Below are 20318 nucleotides of genomic sequence, written 5' to 3'. Positions count from 1 at the left end.
GAGAGGAGAGGAGAGGAGAGGAGAGGAGAGGAGAGGAGAGGAGAGGAGAGGAGAGGAGAGGAGAGGAGAGGAGAGGAAAAGGTAAATACAAGTGAAAATGCTGAAATTCTGTTTTGTGTTTTCTCGCCTGTGGCAGCCGACAACCAAAATGAGTAAATGCAGTCAAATGCGACTTGGATGTGCACAGCCTGTTCTACACTTGTAAACATCGGGTGTTTAACCCTTCATATTGCATGTGCTATTTATTTTAGCACAATCAATTTCCTGCAAGCCTTCTGTCATGTGAATTCTCTTTCAGACGTCTCACTACATTAAAGGCTTCACCCAATATTTACCACGCATCTTTTCTTGCTACATCTCAATTCTCTGAGTGGTTCCTACCCTGTGTGCTCCCCAAGCTGGAGTGAGCACTCAGTGTGTAAAATCAGATGATGCCATGAAGTTAAGTGTTTCTTGCTACATTTTTCTTTCCTCTGTTTGAAAAAGCACAAGGAGCGAAGCAGAAAATGTAGTCGAGAAACAAGACTTGTTCCCAGGTAAAGATTGGAAAGAGACAGAAAGTCAGTGAGGCAGTGGGGATGTCTGAGCTCCCCAGCGGGATCTGAAAATCATCTGAGGTTCTTGTTCTTTTTTTCCCCTCTTCTTTTTCTTCTGCCTCTGCTTTGTCATTAGAGACATACCACACAAGTGTTCAGGCAGTAGTAGCAGCAACTGTAGGGGAGGAAAACTTGGATGCTGTGCCTGGGAAGAAAACAGTGGGGGGAGAAGGAGCTGTAAGATGATGTGTAGGGGAAGAGAAAGAAAAGAGCTTTTTTAAAAGCATCATGAGCATTAATTTTAAGGGCAAAGAAAAAAATCTTCAATCTCTGGGCAATCAAAACGAATAAACACTGCTATGGATGTACAAATGGTCCAAATGAAGGTTGAAAGAATTTAAAGACAGAGAAACCAGACAAAAGGCAGTGAATTATCTCCAGCAGCAGAAGCCAGGAAATTCTCCATCCCTCAGCTATGTGTTTCTTGGCTCTTAACATTCAATAAACTTTCCATTTCAAGAATTTTCCCCATCTTCTTCTGCTTGTCTCTCTTTGTGGCTTTCATTGTCAGCCTTAAGCACAATAGATGATGTTGTGCTCCATTCAGTGTGGTTTGCAGATTCCAGTTCTCACAGAGCTTCTATCCTACCTGTCAAAATAGCCCAGAGAAACTGGCCAGAAAGTGCTGCCTTAAAATGAAGAGTGTGGAGACCTGGTAAACCCAAATGGGAAAACAAACTACAAGAAAGAGGAGGCTGTGGAAGTACAGCCTTGGGATTGGATCACGCACCAAACGCTGTGCAGCAAGAGAAGGAGTTAAGAGGAAGGGATTTGGTCATGTAGGGCTTAATGAGTGACTCGCTATATTTGTGTTGCATGAATTTGGCACTGCTTTTTTACTTTCGTACTGAGGCTTTCACTATGAAGCTTTTCATACTGAAGCTTATGCATGATCATCCTATTAAGTCCCATAATGTAATGTAATGGGAAGAAAAAAAAATGCAGCTCTGGCTTAACAAGGCAGGATGGGATTCACTGCTTACTGCTCCTGTTGTGAGCGGAGCAGGGCGAGGCGGATTGCCTGTGTGTAATTTGGCCTCATTTGTGCAAGTGGTAGGAAAACGTAGCACATGCTGGAAACGTCATCCTTTCAATTTGATTTTTATGTGTGTACATGACTAATGTTTAATTATGAGGGAGAGCTGGTTCTGGCAAGGAAGGAGCAGAATAGTTTGTGTTTGTTTCCACATGGTTATGTTCAGATTCCCCCGCACTGGAAAAAACTCGCCTCCCTTCTTGTTTCTTCCAGGGGAAGTCCGAAAGCAGTCCTTGAAGATGACCTTAGCACTGCAAACAAGCAATTCCTTGTTGTGGCAGGGAGCTGGTGACACAGAGTCCTTTTACTATCAGCATAAATGCATTTTTTTCCTTCAGCCATAGTACCCCTAGTGCAGTGAAAGGCAGTGAATTAAAGCTGTCCTAACTCCCTGGTGTTCCTTCCCATGCTCTAAGTTCTCTAACATTTTCTATTGGTTCTTTGGATAGAAGAAAGTAAGAAGCCTTTCTGTGTTGGGGTATAAAATAGCACAGTGCTGGCAGTGGTGCTGGTGCAGATCCCATCTTGTGTCCTATCACTGCCTGCCCCTCTCAGCCATGGCACCAGGATACCACAGCTCTCTCAGCTCAGCTGATGCAGGGATTTACACCAAATAGGCTTGCCTCTTTCCAGCAGTGAGGAGTGTATGGGTGCCTGTTTGTATTTTCAGGAGTGTCTGAATGGGCTCTGGGGTTATGTGCTGACTGCAGACTGATTGTAGATGTGCTTTGGTCCATAAAGAGGTTCTGGGCCTTACCGGGCATAGCGTGCAGTGAAGACTGAAGAAAATAAGATAAAAATCTGAAGTTTTGTTAGTGGGAGATGTCGTGGTTTAAAACAAAACACACAGAAACCAACCAGGAAGCAGGTCAAAGGGGGGATGCTGTGGGTTCAGATTCCTGCCGAGTCAGCTGCTGGCTATTAACCACGTCACTCAGCTGCTTTTCTTGCAGATCAACTGCATCTTTGTAAAACTGAGAAAGCGAGGCCTCATTAAAATGGGTGCTTCATTTCTACAGAGAAAACACAAAAAAGATGGAGGGATGAATATAGAAGCCAGACTGAAAAGGAGATGTGGTCCAAGAAGGCCAGTTTTTGCAGCAGTGTGGAGCCAGCTCTTGCAGCATTCTTTTTTTCCTTGCATGTTCCAGTCTGTGGGACTGGAACTGTGTATATGCAGCCATCTGATGTGAGGTGATAATGTGTGCATTTTTCCTTATAATGAGAATTACAATAATAAAAATCAGGATTTAAAGAGACCTTTCTGGCATTTCCTACCGGTAGCTCGGAGAGTGGCATATTCAGCAATTGCTGGTAGCTTATGCTAGGGATGAAGGTCTTTCTGCAATAGCTTTTCTTGGTGAATATATTTTAATTTATTGGCACTGTGAACTCTTGAAGATATTTTCACTTAGTGATTCTTTTTTTTTATTATTCCAAACAGCAGTAAAAAAAAAAAAGAAAACTACAAAAAAAGCTAACTTGGACTATGGCAGTATCCATGATAGAAGATTTTCTAAATCCAAATGCTGTCAAGTCTGGCTGTAATAAACCACGGAAATTATTAGAGTTCAGCTTTGCATAGCACAGCTCTGCTTCTAAGAGTTCAAATAAAACTGCAAATTGCATCTGTTTTTTTGGGTGGCTTTTTTTTTTGTTTTGTTTTTGTTTTTTGTTTTGATTACCTGCTGATGTTGCAGAGACAGCACATTATTGGAAATTCTTGAGCTGGATTGCAAAATATGTAAGTATGCATTTTCTCCATCTCATTAGCTGTTCTTAATGCTCTTTTGAGTGACTCCTAGTTGAAAAATTAAGACTCACATTCTTTCTGCTCCCTCTTGCTCTGAATTTGGGTCTGGCTCAGCATATTAAACACTTTGGAGCTCAGGTATATGTGGATGAAAGGTTTCAATTCGGACTACCAATAGTGTTATTAATTTAGCTTGAACCTAATGACATAATTATTAATGCAGGCTCTGAATTTGCTGTTTGTCTTATTTAAACCTATGACTCAATCCTTGGTGCCAATTTTTCCACAAGTCTGTGAGAGTCCGTGGTGGGTTGATGGCAGGAACCCTGTGGATACTGAACCACTTGTGGAAAGCTGTTGCATTCCCAGCTGTTAATTAACGCTTCAGTTGCAGTGCCTTGGGAAACCTTTTCCATGCAGGGACAGGTAAACATTTTGGAAGCAAGGGGCTGTCCAGGTTGCTGGCCCATTTTGTGCATGGCAGTGCTGTTTTCTGTGGTTACCAGTGATTAAGTTAGAGCTGGGTAAGATGCCCTGGTTAATTTCTGTGTTCTCCACGTGGAGACTGTGAGACACAAAGCGGGTGGCAGGTTTGATGGGTTGTAGTGATATGGCTGGAGGTACAGTCTCCCAAAGTCATCTGATGTTGTGACAAGCTTGGTGGGAATTACCTTGTAGGTAAATGTCAAGTAAAGTCCTTAGCATTCATTGAGGGCAGGTTTCTGTATGTCACACTGCTCCATCCTGTCTAACTGTCTCTTTCCCCTTGAGATCCCACTGTCCATGTTATGGAATGCCTCACAACATACCCTCAGGTTCTTGGTCTTGATCAGGGAGTGAGTTATCTGAGCTCTTCCTTCAGGACAGGCTGCTGATAGCCCCGATCTTCTGAAGGATAAAAGTCTTCAGGATGATAAGAGGATTTTTTTCCCGTGCCCCTTTCCCAGATGCACTGTCCTCTGCATGCTCTCATGTCCTTTCAGCTACCACTAGGTTATTCTGAAGCTTCAGGCCCGAGCAATAAATTCATCCCTCTATGGGTCCCAGAATTCATCTCATTCCTGCCCAGGTTAAACCATGGTACAGGAAACAGTGCTTTTTCTGCAACCTGAGTTTATGGTCCCATCTGTCTTCCATTTGTTTTACACAGCAAAACACCTGCAGAATGCACAGTGGCTGAGAGTATAACATTCACTATTTCCTTTGTGACTCTGTAACTTACAAAAGGCCTTATAAAAGACCCATATCAATAAACCTTATACTATTAATTTTTTTTTTTTTTTTAAGAGAGTTTTCCTCGTGCAGTAATATCTTTGTCTTCCATGTAAGGAGTAAAATCTATATTACAAGCACTTGCCCATTTTTTGCCACATTTTCAGGTTCATTACGTAGAACAGTTTGTCCCTTCTGAGGATATGTTAGCAAATCTTGTTTTGAGAAGAAGTGAAAGAGAAGGAAAATAGCAGTATAGGTTATCACAACTTTAAATGAAACAGATGTTGGATGTCAGGTTTTCATCCTTTGCAAAGGAATTTCCCACTGGTCACCAACCCATGGGTCCCATCTGCTGGCAGCAAATCAACAGAAGTAAAGGATGGTCTCCCATCACAGGGATGGCTCTTCTCATTCTACAGAAACAGTTTTGGACCTATGCCATAGTCTACAAAAGAAGTTATTCCCTCTCCAAAGCCTTTCCAGCATGTTGCCTTCCTCTTAGGAAGTGCACTTGAATTCTGCAGTGTTTTTCCAGGTGATTCCTTTTCTGAACCAGTGAAGTATCTCTTTGATTGTATCTAGGAAGTAGTAATAAAAGTTGTGGCTGGGAGGAGGATGCTCCCATTTACAAGCCTTTCTCATAAAATCATAAACTTTGAAATCCTAACAGAAAATCTGTTCATCCCTTATCCACACATTCTGCAATTTCTGTTTTGAATTTTTTTTTAGCTTAATCATGAAAGGTGAATTATTTTTGGCTTGTGGAAAACCCATCTGAAACTAAACACAAGTTAATCAAATGAGAGAGAGGAGAAATTAATTTTAATTCCTCATTTCCCAAAATCTCTAAGTCATTTGAATATGTCCTTTGGATTTGTATCTTTTTTGTTTTGCAGTTTGGGGATTTTTTTACTCTCTGATGGAGGGAGGGTTCTCCATGGGGACCACAGCTCTCTGCATCACATACTCTGAAAGCCCATCAGATTGATTTTGCACACATCCATTGGCAGAAGCATTTGTCTCAAGAACCAACATTACAAGTCAGGAAACTTCATGTAGACTAGATGAAGTACCACTCAGATGAAGTACTCAGTACAGTATGGTTAGAAAGGCACAACTCTGCAAAAAAAAGCACCACAGAAGCTGAACTGGGAAAATTATTCATCCATTGGACTTTTTTGTCTGTAGTTTTGGGACACGTGTTTAGCTAATAGTTATTCAGATTAAAGCAAAGCAAAATTCTTTTGCTTCAATAGAAATGTTTGTACGAAATGAAGTAACAAAGCTAAAATTCTACTGAAGGCAGAAAGAAAGGTAACTGAGGGTGGCTGAAGAGCTGAAGGTTCAGGTGTGCAAGTCCAGGTAAGGAGGAAAACAGCTGTCCCTTCTGTGTCTGTGTGCTGTTAGTGCTGATCCTGTGGGTATTTATGGGAGTTGTGGGAAGTCAATCTGAAGCTCACTTTGCACTTCTGCAGTATGATGCTCATTACTTTCTGCATGCCTTTTGAGGAATTGACTGTTACTTAAGGTTATCAGTCTTGCTTGAGTAGAAAGACATGAAGTTACGTTTAATTAAATTACAATCGATCTAGCTAGAAATGGGACAGTGCCGGTAGCTGTGTTGTTCCTATGCACTGTCACTATATTGCAGTTTTGTGTGTGAAGCCTTCTCCTGGTTGCTCTATGTTTCCTGCACACAACACGCAGTCTCGTATTCACCATAAGCAGTATGACTGGTTGTTTTCAGGGGGCTTCTTCTAAAGTGCTCAGTTGCTGACATAGAATCATGGAATCATAGAATGGCTTGAGTCGAAAGGGACCACAATGATCATCGAGTTTCAACCCTCCCTGCTGTGTGCAGGGCTGCCAGCCACTAAACGAGGCTGCCCAGAGCCACGTCCAGCCTGGCCTTTAATCACCTTTTCCCTCTCACTAAATAATGCTGACACCTGTGGAGCCCCCACCTGGCTGCACCAGGGCTGTGTGTTACCCACACGTTCTTTTTAATTAACATGGACTTTTTTATAATACAGTTGTTGTTTTATTTATTTTTCGGGACTACCATTTCCACAGAAATCATTCTCTGTAAGGTACATGAGCTAGAAGGGGAGCATGTATTTTGAGATTCGAGAAGGGTGGGGAAGGCAATGATGAAAAAAGGAGGAATCCGAAGAGGAAAAGTGAGTTTGCAATTCAAGTAATCCTGATGGGACAGAGGAAAATATTACCTTGATGGTATCACAGAGGAGCAAGATGGGATGATGATATCATCATTGGGGAGCAAGAAGCAGGATGGAGGCAGGACTTGGAGAGTGACAGCAGAGATGTGATCGGCTGCACTGCCAGGCTTCTTCTTTTATCCTACATCTGCCAAGTGCTTAAAAGTAAGTGCTTGGTCAGAGGGTGTATACCATGTCTCAAGGGATTGGAACCAGATGATCTTGGTACCTTCGAACCCAAGGCATACCATTGCTTAACGACACTGTGATCAGAGCATGACTTTGAGTAAACCATATATGCCCATGTATAATTAAAGTTATGTAAATAACCCATTGGAAATATATTTGCCTGGCTGGATGGCTCAGATTCAATGCTCCAGCCTGCCTTTCTTACTCATTTCATCTCAGATTTTCTTGACTTGTTTGTTTAAAACAGCTTTTCACAGCAGGAAGCTGGTCCTCGATGCATTTCCACAGCACCTCGCTCAGTGGGGCAGCTTTGTTAATAGCAGCCCTGGATGTCCTGCCCAGCAGATGGCCGTGGCAGGGCCCCTCCTGCTGCCCTTCCCATAGTCAAAGTTCAGGTCAGGTGGAAAGGAGCTGTGGTTGCACTGCAACTGGTTTGAATTGGTTAGCTTTTTTCTTCCCAAAGTTTGGTCTTTTGGAAGCGGGTAGGGATTTAGGTCTGGATCTTTTCCATAGCTTATTTAATTTTTGTTTATTCTTCCCTTGATGAAGGGGGGGGAACCAAAGCCAATATAGACAGTGAAGAACTGCTACTGTTATTTTGGTGCCTTAAAGGATTTGTTTGCCCAGTTTTGCAAACGACAGTTTCCTCTAATATGTCTAATGGGATTTAAATGTCTTCAACCTATGTGCATATCCTAATGAAGATCAAACCGTCATTAATTTCTTGGTGACTCTCACACCATAGTCCAGAATGAAATTGGAATGATCTACTAGCTGCTGTCTGGAGTCAGATTAGAAAGAGACTGCCATTGTCATTCATATTTTACATCTGAAGTAAACAAGGCAGAAAATAGTAGGAAGTGTTACCCATTTTTGTATAGATGGGTTACTCCTGTAAGTATCTTTTTCTTTTCTTTTCTCTTTTTTTCTGTTTTCCTTTTTCTTTTCTTTCAATCCTGGCTCTGGGAGGAACCAGCATGACTCTTTTTCCCAGGGGACGAAGGCATGTGCATTGCCAGTGCAGCCTCTGTGCCATGAGCTGAGTGCCCCGAGTGGACAAAACATGGCATGGGTGACTGCTGCTAAGCAATCCATTTCTAATGGCTGCATTACAATTCAGTACCTGTAGTACAATTAGAAATAAAGAGATGCATTCTGCATTTTCGTTATATTTTTTTTAATCCACTGAAATAAATGGAATGGGGGTGAACCAAGCCCTGAGCTTAAGGTACAATGAATTACTACCCGTTCATTTGAGGCATATTTTCTAAGGAGAGCTATTTAAGGCTTCTTGATTATGATCAGAGATGACAATAATTACTTTGTGGGAAAAGCACGAACGAATGAATTTGGTTTTTTTTCTGCACTTGATCATTGCACAATAGATGGTGGAATGATAAATTCGTTGTGAAACAACATTGCAGCAGTGTGTCAAGCTGTTTTTCTTTATCATTATTATTTCATTGCAGATAAATGTCAGGGACAATATTTGAAATTAGATGACATGCATGATGACATACCATTGAGCCATGGAGATGTGACCAGGGACCAAAGCTTGTTTGCAAAATTGGGGTCCTTGGGAGCAAAAAGAAATAGGAGTTTCTTACAAATAATATCAGAATTCATTCTGAGTTTCTTAGACAAGGTCTAAGGTTATTGCAGAGAAGCCTAACACCTCATTACCTTGCAAGGCATGTGCTGAAGTCCACGTGTCTCAAGAATGGGGTATAATTCTTAGGTTTTTCCAGGTTACTGTCACGTGAGGTCAGTCTATCACTAGAAGTTGGACTTGTGCTGTTGGTAATGTTCTGGCTCTTTTTTGACCCCATTTTGCTGCCAACTGGTCTGGTTTGTGATAAGGACTCCAGCAATGTAAGTTTGAAGTTAGACCTTTTGTCAGTTCTTGTTTTTTTTTCAAAGTTAGAATCACTGTACTTTTAGAGTGGTTTACCATTACACACGTTTTCTTCATGGAGGAGCAAAATGTGGTCAGCACAGGAAGGCGGAATGGCAGGTGATGAGGGCTGGTGTTGGGACCCAACAGGTGGCTCTTTCTCACAACCAAGGCTCTTCCCTCCCTGCTCCAGCTGTTGCAACCCCATTGATTGATGATGAACTTTAGTTATCCAGTATAAATGGTAATTCAGGCAATTCTCCTTCCCATCCCCCTATAGTCTGTCAGTGCTGCTAAAACAGCATTTATAACTGGCACAGAAGGCTCCTTCATTGTTGTGCTCCTTTTATTATTTTTCTTTTTTTTTTCCCTTTGGTATTTTCTGCTGTTTTCCTCCTCCTAGCAGGCTTTCCCATTAGGTTACTTTGTTGAATGTATCTCTTGTCTTTCGTGGGTTTCATTTCTTCAGTTCTATTCACAGTTCCAGATACTTTCAGATTTATCCCCAGATTCCCTGTAAGTTTACAGAATCTCTCCTCATCAGACTATGAAGTCCCATGACTTAATTTGAAAATTAAAAAAACTGTGGATCATACTTGTTTGGTTTTTTTTTTTCAGTATTTCCTCCAAACACAATTTATTTTTCCCCCAAAACATTTCTGCCCAAACCTTCTGTTTTATGCTCCCAGAGTGAAAAACTTAACAAAACACTGAAAATCATTCAGTTGTTAGGAAGCCAGTTTGGATTTGCCTCATTATTTAGGTCCCGCAGTTAAAATTAGGCCAGGCTACAAGCCTCAGAAGGTGTTTGCTTAATTCCACACAGCCAGGCAATCTGCTTTAGAAGCAGAAATGGTTTGAGGGCTGAACAATGCAACACATAAAAGCATCTTTAGCACGTTAAACTCTCAGTGATTAAATGATGTTTTAAAGGCAGATTTAAAATCGTCCACTTGCAGTGCTAAAGTGAATTGAAGTGTCAGACTTTAATGCATAGCAGTAATATCATAGGCAGCGTTGCATAGGAAGCAGCTTTACAGCAGTCGAGGATTCTCAAAGAGCAAAAGCCAGATGCAGACTTCCCTGTAGTCAACAGAAGGATGTTTTCCTTTATCAGGAAAGTCCTGCAACACCAAATGTCCCCAGTGTTACTGGAATACAGTGTCCAGGTCTGGAGCCCCCAGTACAAGAAAGACAGGGAGCTGTTGGAGGGGGTCCAGAGGAGGGCCACGAAGATGATCAGGGGGCTGGAGCACCTCCCTTATGAAGACAGGGTGAAGGAGCTGGGCTTGTTCAGCCTGGAGAAAAGAAGGCTGCAGGGTGACCTCATTGCAGCCTTTCAGTACCTAAAGGGAGCCTACAAACAGGAGGGGAATCAACTCTTTGAAAGGGTAGATAGCTGCAGGACAAGGGGAAATGGTTTTAAGTTGAGGGAGGGAAGATTTAGGTTGGATGTCAGGGGGAAGTTCTTTACAGAGAGAGTGGTGAGGTGCTGGAACAGGCTGCCCAGAGAGGTTGTGGATGCCCCATCCCTGGAGGTGTTCAAGGCCAGGTTGGATGGGGCCCTGGGCAGCCTGGTTTAGCATTAAATGGGGAGGTTGGTGGCCCTGCATGTGGCAGGGGGTTGGAGATTCATGATCCTTGAGGTCCCTTCCAACCTGGGACATTGTGTGATTCTCTCCCTCTGCCTGAAATGCCAGACTCATCCAGCTTGTTTTTCAAATCTCCCTAATTAACAATTCACACAGTATGAAACTGGAGAAGCACTACCACTTCTTGCCATGTTTCAAATTGTCCATTGACCTCATTGTGCTTTAGCACGGGATTATCTAATTGGTTATATGATCAACACTTGGACATGCAACCTTGTTCCATCTTTCCCCGACATATTAAATTGCTAGGCAATTAACAAGATTTGAGGCTTTATGTAATCTTTGTAATGTCTGCACAGGCATAATGGTGAGTATATTTGTGTCCGAAATCATTAAAAAAAACTTCATGTTGCTGAATTTCTTGTCAGTTTTATTTTTTAATTTTCACAGTTTTCTTTTCCCTTTTTAGGTATTACGTAGAGATGGCTTCATGGATCTGGACGCTAAGCATTGTGAGCTGCTTTTGCATCACCTTTTCCAGAAGTGAGGAACTGAAATTTTTTCAGAGCGCCACAGAGCTAAATCATCTAACAGTGGATAATGACACTGGCATAATCTATTTGGGAGTGGTAAATGCTCTGTATCAGCTTACAGAAAATCTGGTGGTACGGATACATGTGGAAACGGGGCCAAGAAAGGACAACAAAAAATGCACACCTCCCATTGAAGAAAATCAATGTAAAGAGGCAGTACTGACTGACAATTACAACAAATTATTGTTGCTGAACAAGGAAAATAAAACAATTGTGGTGTGTGGAAGCCTTTTTAAAGGGATTTGTGCCACCAGAGATCTAGAAAACATTACCAAAGTTACGCATTATGTGGAAACCAGTGGAGAGAAGTCCTTTGTAGCAAGCAACGATGAGAATGTGTCAACGGTGGGGCTGATCACTTCCTTGGACAATGATCAGGTGCTGTTTGTTGGGAAAGGGAACGGGCCAAATGATAATGGGATAATAATCAGCACTCGGCAGCTCCACGAGAAGGACGGGAAAGACATTTTTGAAATGTATTCGGACTCGGCGGCTGTAAAGTCAGCCTATCATTCTTCAAGCACACAGCAATTTGTGACAGTCTTTGAGGATAAAAATTACGTTTATTTCATTTTTAACCAGCAAGAGAAGCAGCCTGTCAATAACCGCACACTAATTGCACGTCTTTGCAAAGATGATGCCCATTATTATTCCTACTTTGAAATGGACTTGGGTTGCAAAGATGAGGATGGTTCCTACGATCACTGTCATTCTGCTTACGTCACCACCCCAGGAGAAGAGCTGGCCAAGAGCATGGCTCAGCAAAGACAAACTACAGATTCTGCCTCGGATGACAAAGTGCTCGTTGCACTCTTCAGCAAAGTAAACAAAGATAATGGCTCCTTAAAATCTGCCATGTGTGTGTTTTCGTTGAGGCACATCAATGAAAAAATGGAGAAAAACCGGGATGATTGCTACACAAATAAGAATACCAGCATGTTTTACAAACTCTTTGCAGTAGAAAACCCATGTGGACCACATGGACAGGTAATGTCAGTTATCAATATTAGAATCCGTGAAAGGAATAGTGGAAAATATACAACTGCATGCATTTTATGTAGCTTTGAGATAAAATATAGTGAGATTAGATGCTGGAGAACTTTATATTCACTCAGTGGATTCACTACAAAATTGAATGTGGTTGGGAATGTTGTGAAACAGATCAAGCAAGAAGCAACAAGATATTTATAATTTACCGTATTTTGAAACAGCGTTGATGTCTTCTAAAAGATGAATATTATCTGGTTTCATGAATGCATTTCTGTTAAGGAGTTCTTTCTAGTGTGGAAATTACTGAGTCAGAAACAGTGATTTGTTATGCCCATGTTCAGCTTCCAGATGATTACTACAGACAATTCTGTTCACAGCCAACGTATCTGTAATGTTTTTAAGTGGTATTACTGATCTCGAAGGTGATACCTGGAGTTCAGTGTTGTTTCTCACTTGGATTTGAATTTTCAGATAATTTGAAATATGCATGTTTCTTGTATTCAGGTGGCTTTCATATATTTCTCTGTCTCAAAATAGATCCTCAGCATGAGGGTGACCTTGCATGTCTTTTCGTGGCTTTTCATTGCCTTGGATACTGGAGGACATTGACATCCTTCAAGATACTGATTCTCAATTTATGGCTCTGGCTTTATGATGCAGTTTTCAGCTTCTCTGTTAGACGTTTGCTTTTGTCCATGCCTCTCAACCTATTCCCACCCTCACTTGTGCATGCCATTTGTTACTGCAGCCAACTGTAAACTGGGATGAGGGACTGAATCACCTTAAAAATAAGTCAGCAAACATGAAGAAAGATGTCTTAATTCCCCAACGCAAATAAGTTACACACTTGCATAAGCAGTTGCTTGAGCACAGCTTGAAAACTGGTGTGCTGCAGCCCAGGGGTAGGAGGGATCACCTGAAGGGATGAGGCATGGAAATACCAGCTCATTACTGGTGTTGACCCAGAATCCTTCATCTCATGAGATCACAGCCATGTAGTAGATCTCTAACACTGAATAGAAGCCAAAACGCTTTTTGCTTCCAAACCCCAGTTTTTCTCACTGCAGTACCCTGCATCTGAAGTGAGCACCAGATTACACAGATTATGATTATGAGAATTGGAGTGGCCTGGGCTTCCAGCAAAAGGGAGATGTGGATTTCCAATCAGAGAGCAGAGTAGCAGGAAAGACAAGGTGTGGATTAACCTTTTTTCTGCAGTTTCAGATTAAAGCGTATTGAAAGTGTTGAATGTTCACAAGGCAATTGCCAGTGGGCTGCCTTTCTATGGAGTGCAGCAAATTGAAAACCAAAACAGCTTAAAAAACAGTCCTCAAAACAAAACTGGTAAACCTGATCTATATGACAAGCTAATTAGATGAACTGGTTAGTTTTTAATCTGTGCTTCTGCAGTGAAACAAAGACCATTTCCTCTCTAGGTCTCCTGGAAAGCAATAGCACTGAACCAGTTTGCAATTAGCAGACTGCTTTCTGATTGTGGCTCGTTGGCTTGTAACGTGGCCAGGGAACCCATTTCTCTTTTTCTGCTCTCCTATGTCTGAAGGGTATCATATTGTGGTAGCAGGGTTACACTTCATTCTTAGGTGGGAATTAGTGATCTGAATGTTTAACATCGCTCTGTATTGCTATTCCTTATTAGAATGCAAGCAAAAATTTCCCCTGTGGCTCTGAACACTTACCATACCTCTTGGGAAGTAAAAATGGTGTTATAGAGAAGCCAGTATTACAAAAAGAAGGGATGAATCTCACGGCTGTTACTGTGACTGTGGAGAATGGGCACACCGTGGCCTTTCTGGGGACTTCAGATGGAAAAATTCTTAAGGTAACAAATCTGACTTCAAAGCTTGGAGCGTGTTGAATAGGTTGCAAACTGTTCTGATAACGTGTTGATACTCTGAAAGTGAACATGATTTAGAGGATCACATAGCAGGAGCAGATTCTCTTGGCACTCAATGTCTTTACTTTCAAAGAAAAATAAAGACAGGTTACTTCTTGTGTACCTCAGCTTTCCAGTATGTAGGTAGAATTAGCATTGCCTGGATTATACTTCTCCCAAAGGTTTAGATACCTACATGGAGCCTTATAAAAATATCCCTAGGTAATCTAGCATCTGCTGTGGCCTTATAGCTATTCAAGCCCCTACTCGTTTAAGAGCACATTTTCATTTTGTAATCATTGTGGCCATTCAGTGACCAGAATACAGAAAACAATTTAAAGCTAAAGCAGGAGCTTTGACTGTGGGAACATGTGGTTCAAGGGTTTGTGTGTCCATACTGTTAAACTATGGAGACTGTCACACCGTGTGTGTTATTTTGCTGAAGACAAGTGATGGCCATGTGTCACTATTTTGTTTGAAGTGTGAAGCTGATACAACTGCTTATTGTAAGGGAGGTCAGCAAATTTGAACACCTTTAAGAGCTGTGGCTCCAAGTTGAAAATTTGAGTTTTACAACACTCAAATAAATCAGTATTTAGAAAAAAAAAAAAATCAATGGAAATACTAGCTATTGTGAGCTGTGAGCAATTTCTTTTCCATAATTTTTCTGCTGTGTTTGCTGCCTTTAATGCTAAATACTTCAGATTGAAATGTTTTCACCAATATGAATTTGTGAACTTGAGCAAACATAGCATTTTCATTCATGATAATTGAAAAAACAGCAACCTTTACCACCCTTCTTTCTTCCATGGAACAGGTGTTCCTGTCATCCACTGTAACTGAGTACAGTTCTCTGACTATTGAACTAAATAAACCCATAAAGAATGATCTGGTCCTTGACAAAACCCAAGAATATCTATATGTGATGACCACAGACAAGGTAATGTATCCCTCTCTTTTTAAGCATCAGGTCCAGTTTAACTTTCTCTGTGACTTTACCTGAGATTTGAACATTTCTCTGTCATTCCTGGAACCCACCCTAGTCACTGGGTCTGCTCCTGCGCTGCATTTGTGTGTGCACCTTCACAGGCAGAAGGACAGCAGGATATTACAAATAAATGAAAATGCTGCTGGGATTATGGGGTAGATGAAGACAGTGTGAATTATGTACCTCCTTCTACCAGCTTCAGCCCCCCTGTGCTTTTTGCTCCCTCAAGCAGAGGTGATGGGCTTAATCACTTGACTGTCACTTGGAGAACGGTTACATCCTTACTACTCAGAGTGAGATCAGGAAGTGAGTTCACCTCTGAAGCTCTGTAATGGGGTCTGGGCAAAGGATGAAGCTGTGATGTTTGGCACTAGAACGCCACAGGGTCAGGCAGCCACTCATCGGGGAGAACGCTTGAGCTGCCTACCTGTGCCACATATTTAGGGAACCTGCTTTAGCAGGGGGGTTGGCCTCATTGATCTCTTGAAGTACCTTCCAACTCCCGCCATTCTGAGATTCTGTGAATACTTCAGGATTTGGGATGCTAGTAGCTGACACAGCAGTGTTTTCATATATTTAAAGTGGCCAAGAGCTTTCACGGGTCTTGCTGTTAGAAGGTAAGAAGCAATGGAGAGACCTAGAGCTTTGGGAAACGTCCTTGTATTAGCTTCTGCCTAGAGCTGTACTGCTGCAAGAGGAATAGTCGGACTGCTACAGAAGTAACAGGCGGTCTCTTCTTGGTTCACCTTCTCTGAGCTGGAACAGTGAAGATTTTTGAAGGGAAAACAAAAGCAAGAAGGAAAGGAGGAGGTGGGAGGGATGCCACTTACAGCTGCAACCTGCTCATGGCACTTCCCTATGTGGTCACTCACACTCATGGTCCAGCAGCTCTCCGGGATGGGAGAAATGACAGACTGCCACCACAGCAGCACTGATGGGGACACTCAGTGGGATGTGGGAAATGGCCCAGCAGCAGTAACACAGGGAGAATTCTGATGGCTGTGGAAGGAGAGTACTGGGGAAATGGTGGGGGAAGTATATTCCTGCAGGTTAGTACCATTTTTTTTAGTAGTTGGTACTTCAGATTTGGAACAGAACTTCAAACTTCAACAGAATCTACATGAGGCTGCACAGCCTGGCACCCCATGGGACACCAGCAGATTGCTTCAGCCCTGATATCCCCACCAGGCTGAGCAGCGTGAGCACTGGAGCAACCTGAAGCAAGGCAGGTTTTCTGGTGATAGTCAGCTTGAAATAGAATTTAGGAAGGCCGCTAATAGTTCCATATCTACAAAATGTTTAAATTGAGAGTGCAGAAAATCTCTCCTAAAGAAGCTATTTCAGTTTAATCTTTTCTTAGTAGCTCTCATAGACACATCAGTTTCTAAATAATGGGAATAATAATTTTCTTTTACAAAACCTGTTCAGCTTAAATGTGAATAACTAAACTTGGGAGCTCTGTCATGGCATTACATTACTGTCATCTCCAGGAGTTAATTATAATGAGCAGTCCCACCCACTTTGAAAGCCAGATAGAGGAGAATGGAGGCCTTCAGAGCCGGAAGAAATGAAGTGACAGAAGTGAGGGGGGAAGAATAAATGCTGAAACATGCTCTGCTGTTTTCAGAACGGCTGCAAGTTGTGGGAAAAGATGTACCAGAACCCTGCCCTGGGGGTTAAAATGGTTTTCAGTTATTTAAAAGGAGGTAAACAATGAAGTGCACAATCGCTGCGCTGCTGTGCATGCTGAACGCTGACCTGCCTGGCAGATGCAGCACTTGCCACCCAAGTGATGTGATGGATGATAACGTGAAGCAGCCTTTAAAAATAAATTAGATGATGGCAAAATATAGGGAAGAGTGATACGGAGCTTAAGATTGCAGAGAGAATCCACCTTTTGCTTTCCTGTTTCATTTCTTCTCTCACTCCCCCCTTCCCCTTTTCCCCCCATCCTCTTTTACCAAGCAGTGGATGGCTCAGAGCAGATGCTTTCAAAAGTCAGTTCTTCCTTCTTATCCTTCTCCCAGAGCTGGGCAGGGGTCAGGAAGGCCCAGTGAAGCAAGAAAGGACTGCACCACTCCTGCCATACTCAGTGTAGGCCATTAAAAGTAAACAGAAGTGGGAGGATCTTGGATTCCTTCTGATACATCTCGTATCAGCAGTAAAACTGAAGCCTGTGGCAGTCACCATTCTCACCACTTTCTGTGCTTGTTATGGCTTTTACCTCTCTCTGGTTAAAAATGCCAATGAGAAAAACACTAAAATCTCTAAAATCAGTTTCTCTGTGTTTTGGGGGTTGGACACGATGATCTCTGGAGGTCCCTTCTAACCCCTACAATTCTGTGATTGTGTGATTCTGTAGCTGTCTGTAAGCCGAGCTGCTATTTTTTCTGTAAAAATCTTTTGGTTTATGTAAAACTTGTAGAGACGGCCAACTCTGGAGCTTGTTTCTGCTTTCTAGAATTATGAAACAGACACTTTGTCATAAAAAAGCCATTCACTGGATATTAAATTATTCACGAGAGGGGAGCTGGTTAGAGAAGCGGTGTGCCAGTAACTCAGCTCTGGGTAGGAAGCAGCCTGTGGAAGAAAAAGAAAGTACTGAAGAGATAAGCCTATGTAGTCGTAAATGCATGAACGCCACCAAATGTTGATGTTTTCCTTAACTGAGTCACCGAATCCCAGAACTGTAGGGGCTGGAAGAGACCTTTGGTGATCATCAAGTCCATCCGCCCTCCCTGAGTCAGGTTGAACTCTTCTAAGGTGAAATGAGGCCAGATTCGGACTTGCAAAGTAGCTTTGTAACTGCCAGTGGGTTTAAATGAGAGGATTAGGTTAAAAAAAAAAAAAAAAAAAAAAAAGCTTACATCCCTCTTCATAGGTAAAACACGGTCCTTAACAGTCTGGGAGGAGTATGTCCCTTCCCCTCTTGCACAATTCAGCAGCATAGTTAAAAGTGCTGATTATGTGCCAGCTCATTTTTCTGGGCATTGAAGAAAGACCAAATTGTTTATTCTCACCCTCAAAGAAAATCAAAACCAGAAGCCACGTATTTACGGGGAGTCTGAGAATTGACGGTGCTGCTTCCTGCCACAGTTATTTCCATTCTCTGTTGTAAACTTACTGCATGGCAGCAGAGTTAAGCTTGGAGAAGTGCGGCGCTGCAAGCACCAGGGCCCTCTGAGGATTTCAGACTTCCTGCAGTGCCTTCTGGCTGAAAGTGCCACGTGTGGTTACATTTCCAAAGGATTTCAATCTCATGCTAACAACAGGAGGAGGCTATTGTACGTACAACTGATCTAGCTAGTGCTATGTTAACCTGCAGGAAGAATCTGTCCTGCAGTAGCTGTTTCTTGGGTTGGAAAAGATGTTCTCACATTTCTGTTCTGCAGCATCTGCTGAAATGCACATGTCCAGAAGTAGCTTAACCTAACTGCAGGAACTGAACGGCTTTTTAAGATTTTCTCGTGATTCTTTATTATGGCAATGAATTCTGCTAGTTTGGAGAGAGACTAGAGAACACTGGAGTGAAGAAGAGCAGGAAAATATGTGAATTTGAGCTTTAAGTCATGACCAGGGGGTTAACCAAGTTCCATTTTAAAAAACCAAATTGCACCTGTACATAGTTATAAGGGGTCTTCTGCAGTGGGCGGCGGCGTTGTGCAATCCCATCCGTAAGCTTTTCAGTCTCCTTGTGCCTTCCTCAGACACGTGAAGGTTTGTCTTGCTATTGGCTCCCCAGGTGCATCGCCTTCCCGTACAGCAGTGCCACAAGTACTCAGACTGTGAGAAGTGCACGCAGGCCCAGGACCCGTACTGCGGCTGGTGTGTGCGGGAGGGCAGGTGAGTCCCACAGGGGTTCTGCAGATGTGGGCAGTGAAGGTGCTGGAGGAGGCCTCAAGTTGTGGCACGTGCCTTCTGTTATTGCTTTGCGTAGTGATTCCGGTTCTTTGTACTCAGACTCTCAGTACTGACAGGGATTGAATTTTATCACACTGACATTGGTATCAATCTTCCATGTACACAAATAAGTCCCCATTGACTTCTGCAGATTTCATTAGTTTGGGAAAATATATACGCTTCTGCTGGTACTGAAAATCAGTATACATCTTGCAACTGCAAGTTTTATGGCTCTCTGAACCATGCAGTCAGAGGTTCTCCCAAAAGTTAAGAGTGCTCCCTATTTAAAATCCTGAAAATATAGCATTTATTTTAAGTAGAGATGCAAAACATAATAAAAGAGCGTAAAGGAAGAAATTGCTAATGTCTGAACATGAAGTATATAGATAAAAGGCTGTTTGTAGGTAAATGTTAGCTATGGAGACATTTAGCTACACCGGGCTCTCACCTCATTGCATGAGAGCAGAAGCTGGCCTTTGGCTGACTTCTCTGCAGAGGTTATCTGAATTAATATTCAAACATATGCAAACTAGAACAATTCTGGATGTCTCTTCTTTACATTGCACATTGATTGGAGTGGTGAGAAGCAAGTGCGGTCCTACAGCTCTCTTTTTGACTACTAAGTTAATTAACCCCTTGGCATGAGCAGTTGGGAATTCATGGTTCTAAGTACTCGCTGTTGGAACAAAGGGGCTATTTAATTATAGCATGCAGATGAATTTCAGGCTTCCAGCTTCCTGCCTGAAAATGTGAACCTTCACATTAAGTTACCTAACAGGCTGTTGTGCAGCATAATGTGAAGCACTGCAGAGAAACTTATGTGTTTGTACACATTTATGCAATATTCTGTACTAACTCTTCAAGACCAGGCTTCAGCTTCAGTGGATGAAACCTGGGGATTTGGAACATGCAACTCAAACTCCTCCTGGCTACTCAGAGTTGAAGGCCGTGTCATATATCATACAGGAAGCAATTTCTCCTAGATTTCCCTTCAGGTTTCTGATACAACCACTGACCTCAATAACTTGAAGTATTAATGATCTCTGAGAACAAGCAAACGTGAATTTTTGCATTTGGTAGTATTTCTCCCAGTAGAAATAGAAGCACATGATTTCTAATGTTTTTCTCACCTGCACCAAGTTCTGTCTCATCTTCACATGCAGCGCTTAATTGTGTGTTTAGGGACGTGTTATATGAATGTAGACTTTGTATGTAAATGATATCCTTAGGGTAGTGCTGGCAGAACTGTTCAGCAACAGTACTATACTAAGGCCCCTGATGAGTTAATAGACTTTTGTTACAACACCCAGAGATATTACAGAGTTTTCTCACAAGCACTGCACTGGATGAAAAGAATATGCATGAAACTGGCCCCCAGCACACGCTCTAACAAGCTTTTGTAGCCACATATGCAGATTCTGTCCTGCAGCACCTCTGCTTTACATCCTTCCTGTAGGGG

At 42.2% G+C, this 20318-nt stretch overlaps 1 protein-coding gene across 3 annotated transcripts in view; it reads left to right on the top strand.

Moving 5' to 3' along the window:
• PLXNB2 (plexin B2) overlaps positions 1–20318 on the top strand; it is a 249621-nt gene that overhangs the window by 162441 nt on the left and 66862 nt on the right. For all 3 annotated transcript variants that reach the window (XM_042872395.1, XM_042872396.1, XM_042872397.1), the window contains 4 exons: positions 10964–12074; positions 13735–13917; positions 14789–14911; positions 18702–18802. In XM_042872395.1, coding sequence (XP_042728329.1) covers positions 10964–12074; positions 13735–13917; positions 14789–14911; positions 18702–18802 — 1518 coding nt within the window. The remainder of the gene's footprint in view (positions 1–10963; positions 12075–13734; positions 13918–14788; positions 14912–18701; positions 18803–20318) is intronic.

Source organism: Lagopus leucura, unplaced genomic scaffold (assembly GCF_019238085.1).
Source record: "Lagopus leucura isolate 7727_CA_CO unplaced genomic scaffold, USGS_WTPT01 Super-Scaffold_100008, whole genome shotgun sequence".
NCBI lineage: Eukaryota > Metazoa > Chordata > Aves > Galliformes > Phasianidae > Lagopus > Lagopus leucura.
This window is presented reverse-complemented; position numbering and strand designations above follow the sequence as displayed.